This window comes from Pseudoliparis swirei, chromosome 23 (assembly GCF_029220125.1).
Source record: "Pseudoliparis swirei isolate HS2019 ecotype Mariana Trench chromosome 23, NWPU_hadal_v1, whole genome shotgun sequence".
In the NCBI taxonomy this organism is placed as follows: Eukaryota; Metazoa; Chordata; class Actinopteri; order Perciformes; family Liparidae; genus Pseudoliparis; species Pseudoliparis swirei.
The window spans coordinates 23,409,096-23,414,532 of record NC_079410.1 but is presented as its reverse complement, the minus strand read 5'-3'; the positions used below and the strand labels follow the sequence as shown (position 1 = coordinate 23,414,532).

The following is a 5,437-nucleotide window of genomic DNA, read 5'->3' as shown; positions in this document are numbered from 1 at the left end:
TCTCTCTAAACTCTCCAAACTCTCAACCAACAACCCACATGTTGAATGGAGCCTGAGGGGTTTATATTGCTGTCAAACCTCCCGGCAAAATCTGAACCACTTCCTGAAGCAGTCACGTGGTACAGCCGGGCAGCGAGGCTTCGGACGTCATCATTTTTGGCTCCTCCCCTAAATGAAGCAAGCCTCGATACGCGCTTCGAGGAAACGCCCCCTCCATTACTCGACACACGCCTCGAAGAGTCGGCACATCTCGTAACAACACTAGATTATACCCTTTTTGGATTTAACGCTTTCGTTTGGATTATACCTTTTTGGATTTAACGATTTTGTTTGGATTATACCCTTTTTGGATTTAACGAGTTTGTTTTGGATCTACCTCTTGTGTTTGCGTTATTGCTGCTTCAAAGACACGTTTGCATTTTTTAAAACTCCGTTTTGACGGAGAGAAAATAAAACAATCTTTTGACTTTACTCTCTGCATCTGGGTCCTCAATTGCCCACTGGGTAAATCGTGGGTACCACTCCAGCGACCCGGGTTTTCTTCCCGACTCCGGTGTCCTGACAGAATGTCGCGATCATTATGGACCTAGCAGAGCACATGTCCCAGCAATGGGAGAGAATGGAGCAGACCCTCCAGGCTATAACCCTTAGCCTACAGTCAAGCAACACCCGTCTTGACCAGCACGAACAAGCACTAGTTCACCACAAGGAAGCAGAAGATCGCCAGCAGAGGGAGGCTACTCGACAGCATGCAGAGCTGGGGACGCAGCGGGAGCGTATGGTCCACCAGCAGGCGCTGCTTACTTCCCAGCGCGACAGCATGACTCTCCAGCAGGAGAACCGCATCGCTATGATGGCAGCAAGGGGGGTTGTCAAGGTTTTCTTACACAGTGCGACCTGATCTTTGAGCTCCAACCCCATGCCTTTTCCTTGGACCGCTTCTGCATAGCGTACATCATTACCCTTCTCACAGACAAGGCCTTGAAATGGGCTGCCGCAGTCTGGGCGAAGCAGGGCTCAGTATGCTCTTCCTTCAAGGATTTCAAGGAAGAAATGTTACTGGTCTTTGACCAGTCCATGACCGGGCCAGACACTGCCAAGCTGCTAATGACCATTCGGCAGGACAAGCGTTCCGTTACGGACTATGCCATTGAGTTCCGCACTCTCGCAGAGGAAAGTGAATGGAACGACAAGGCTCTGGTAATGGCCTTCCACCACGGGCTGTCGGACGCCCTGAACGACGGGTTGGCTTCGATCGGGTGCCCCAGGGAGTTAGAACCTCTGATTGCCCACGCCGTGCGATTGGACAACCGTATGAGGGAGCGTCGCGGGGACCAGGGGGTCTCCTGGCTACTACCAGCAGATTCTGGGAGGTCCAAGTCAAGTGAAGATCCCGAGCCTATGCAGCTGGGCGGGGCCCGACTGTCGGCCAAAGAGAAGGAGCGGCGGAAGCGTCAGGGTCTTTGCCTTTATTGCGGCGAAACTGGTCACCGCATATCTTCTTGTCTCGAGCTCTCGGGAAAAGGGGTCGTCCGTCCAACCAGGGAGGGGTTGTGACGGGCGCAACCCTTTCTTCCCAGTCTCCGGACCAAGCGGTGTATCTCCCTATTTCCATCTCCTGGGGTAAGAATGAACATTCATGCCAGGCTCTGGTAAACTCCGGGGCAGCGGGAAATTTCATAGACCGGGGTCTTGCACTAAGGCTCAAGATCCCTCTGGTCTCCCTTGAGACACCGCTTGCTGTCACCGCCCTTGATGGGCGAGCACTGGGAAACGGCAGCGTGACCCGAGTCACATCACGGGTGAGGTTGCAACTGGGAGATCATCGTGAGGAGATCTCCCTAAACCTGATCTGCTCTCCGGAGTTTCCGGTGGTCTTGGGGTTCCCGTGGCTCAACCGCCACAACCCCCATCTTGACTGGGTAACGGGCCGCATCCTCGAATGGGGTCCTACCTGCCACGCCACCTGTCTCTTCATTTATTCTCCGCTTTGTTTTCCCAAGCCTCCTGAGCCTGCTGAACTGTCGCTGGTGCCGGCAGAGTACCTGGATCTGCAGGAGGTGTTCAGCAAGAGCCGGGCCGCTTCTCTTCCACCTCACCGGCCATACGACTGCTCAGTCGAGCTACAACCAGGTACCAGTCCAACCAGAGGGCGGATTTTTTCCCTTTCCCGTCCAGAAAGGAGGGCCATGGACGATTACATCAGGGACGCTCTAGCGTCCGGGTTCATCCGTCCGTCCACGTCCCCTGCCGGAGCGGGGTTTTTCTTCGTGGGCAAGAAGGATGGTTCCCTGCGGCCCTGTATCGACTACCGGAGCCTTAACAAGATCACCATCCGTAATCGCTATCCCCTGCCACTGATGTCCACAGCATTTGACCTCCTCCAGGGTGCAAGCATTTTTACCAAACTAGACCTGCGAAATGCGTACCACCTGGTCCGCATCCGGAAGGGGGACGAGTGGAAGACGGCCTTCAACACCCCGACGGGGCACTACGAATACCAGGTGATGCCTTTCGGCCTAACTAATGCTCCGGCCGTGTTCCAGGCCCTGATCAATGACTGTCTCCGTGACATGATTAATCACTTCGTTTTCGTGTACCTGGACGATATTTTGATTTTCTCCAGTTCTCTGCAGGAACATCGCCTACATGTCCGACAAGTTCTCAAGAGACTCCTTAAGAACCATCTTTTTGTGAAACCCCATCAGTGCGAATTCCACAGGCCTGAGGTTACCTTCCTGGGGTACATCCTCAGGGAGGCCCAGATTGAGATGGACCCAAAGAAGACGAAGGCAGTGAGGGACTGGGAGGCCCTTAACTCCGTTAAGGGGGTGCAGCAGTTCCTGGGCTTTGTACATTTTTATAGGAGGTTCAGCCGAGGCTTTAGTTCTATTGCAGAACCCATCTCCGCCCTTACCAAGAAGGGTCGGGGTCCCTTTGTCTGGTCCTCTAAGGCGGAGGAGGCCTTTTGTGAACTGAAGAGAAGGTTCTCCTCAGCCCCCATTCTCGTCCTTCCGGACCCATCCCTGCCTTTCACGGTGGAGGTGGATGCCTCTGAGGTAGGGGTTGGGGCTATACTCTCACAGAGGGCTCAGGACGACAAGATCCACCCCTGCGCGTTCTTCTCCCACCGGCTGAGTCCTGCAGAATCCCGGTACGACGTGGGTGACCGGGAGTTGCTGGCCGTCAAGCTGGTGCTCGAGGAGTGGAGGCACTGGCTGGAGGGCGCTCAACATCCGTTCCTGGTGTGGACGGACCATCGGAACCTTGAGTACCTCCAGGTCGCCAAGCACCTCAACCCCCGACAGTCTCGATGGTCCCTGTTTTTTAGTCTGTTCGACTTTACCCTTTCCTACCGCCCGGGGTCAAAGAACATCAAGCCCGACGCCTTGTCCCGGCAGTTTCCCTCGGATAGCCAAGATAAGGAAGAGAGGTCCGTCATTCCTCTCTCCCGGATCGTGGCATCCATCCGCTGGGGGATTGAGGCCAAGGTCAGAAGGACGCAACGGGACGAACCCACCCCAGGTCTGGAGAGGCCTGGACTCCTCTTCGTTCCCCGAGGCGTACGATCACAGGTACTCCAGTGGGGCCACGCTTCTCGTATCACAGCACACCCTGGGGCTCGACGGACGCTGGAGTTCGTGCAGAGACGGTTTTGGTGGCCTGGCATGGCCGAGGATGTTAAGTCTTTTGTCGGGGCCTGCTCCGTCTGTGTACGAAGCAAGAACTCCCACCAGCGGCCTCAGGGGTTGCTACATCCCCTCTCCATTCCACACTGACCGTGGTCCCACATTTCCATGGATTTTGTGACCGGTCTCCCCGTATCGGAGGGGAACACTGTTATTCTTGTCATTGTAGACAGGTTTTCTAAAGCCTGTCGCTTTGTGCCATTACCCAAGCTACCGTCCGCACTTGAACTATGTCTTTCGGCTGTTTGGTCTTCCACTGGATATCGTGTCCGACCGTGGTCCCCAGTTTTCTTCCAGGGTGTGGTGGGCCTTCTGCAAGATCATTGGGGCGACGGTCAGCCTCTCCTCTGGCTTCCACCCTCAGTCGAACGGACAGACGGAGAGGATGAACCAGGAGCTCGAGACCACCCTTAGGGCACTGGTGGCAGACAACGCATCCTCCTGGAGCTCCTGTCTTCCGTGGGCAGAATATGCACACAACACCCTTCAGTCTTCCGCTACTAATCTGTCTCCTTTTCAATGTCAGTTTGGGTTCCAGCCTCCCTTGTTTGCAGAGCAGGAGGAGGAGGTCGGGGTGCCCTCTGTTCAACACTTCATGAGAAGGTGTAGGCGGACCTGGAAGAAGGCCCGGCAGAACCTGGTGCGCACCGCGAGGACCAACCAGTCCCAGGCCAACCGGCGCCGGCGACCTGCTCCATCCTTCCATCGGGTGTGGTTGTCCGCACGGAATATTCCCTTGCGAGTGGAGTCCCGCAAGCTGGCGCCTCGGTTTATTGGTCCGTTCAGGGTCGTCCGGAGGATCAACCCGGTGACCTACCAGCTCCAGCTTCCTCGCACCCTGAGGATTAACCCCTCTTTCCATGTTTCCCTCCTGCGACCCCTTCTGTCCTCTCCTCTGGCTCCGGCTGCCAAGCCCCCTCCCACCCCCCGCATCGTGGGTGGACAGCCCGCCTTCACAGTTCGCCGGTTGCTGGACTCCCGTCGGGCGGGGCGCGGGTTACAGTACCTGGTGGACTGGGAGGGTTACAACGCAGAGGAGCGCTCATGGGTCCCAGCCCGGAACATTTTTGACGACTCCCTCATCAGTGACTTTCACCGCAAGCATCCTGATTGCCCAGGGGTCGTCAGGAGACTCCCCTAAGAGAGGGGGGGGGGGGGGGGGGGGGTACTGTCATGACTTGGGACTTCTGTTTTCGCCACTGGGGTCATTGGCGACCTCTGGTGACCGAAAGACATTATTTCAGTCTTTCTGTTCCACACCTGTTTTTCATTTGGTAATATTCAATTAACTTTGTTTGACCAGGGTATAAATACCTGGCAGTGTGCTAGACACGTCATCGCGACGTTTGTTTAGACCTTGTGATCCTCGTTACCCTCTCGTAACGTTTACTATTCTTCTGTGCTTTGGATTTACCTCCTTGTTTGGATTATACCCTTTTTGGATTTAACTCTTTGTTTGGATTATACCCTTTTTAGATTTAACTCTTTGTTTGGATTATACCTTTTTGGATTTAACGATTTTGTTTGGATTATACCCTTTTTGGATTTAACGAGTTTGTTTGGATCTACCTCTTGTGTTTGCGTTATTGCTGCTTCAAAGACACGTTTGCATTTTTTGAAACTCCGTTTTGACCGAGAGAAAATAAAACAATCTTTTGACTTTACTCTCTGGGTCCTCAATTGCCTACTGGGTAAATCGTGGGTACCACTCCAGCGACCCGGGTTTTCTTCCCGACTCCGGTGTCCTG

At 54.6% G+C, this 5,437-nt stretch overlaps 1 protein-coding gene across 1 annotated transcript; it reads left to right on the top strand.

Annotated features, from left to right (window-relative positions):
- The first annotated feature begins 580 nt into the window (after window positions 1-580).
- On the top strand, window positions 581-4,830 carry LOC130189276 (uncharacterized). Its single transcript, XM_056408056.1, has 5 exons — window positions 581-890; window positions 974-1,453; window positions 1,765-3,491; window positions 3,976-4,104; window positions 4,216-4,830. Exons 1-5 carry the CDS (start codon window positions 581-583, stop codon window positions 4,828-4,830), a joined length of 3,261 nt encoding a protein of 1,086 aa, XP_056264031.1.
- The last annotated feature ends 607 nt before the right edge of the window (window positions 4,831-5,437 follow it).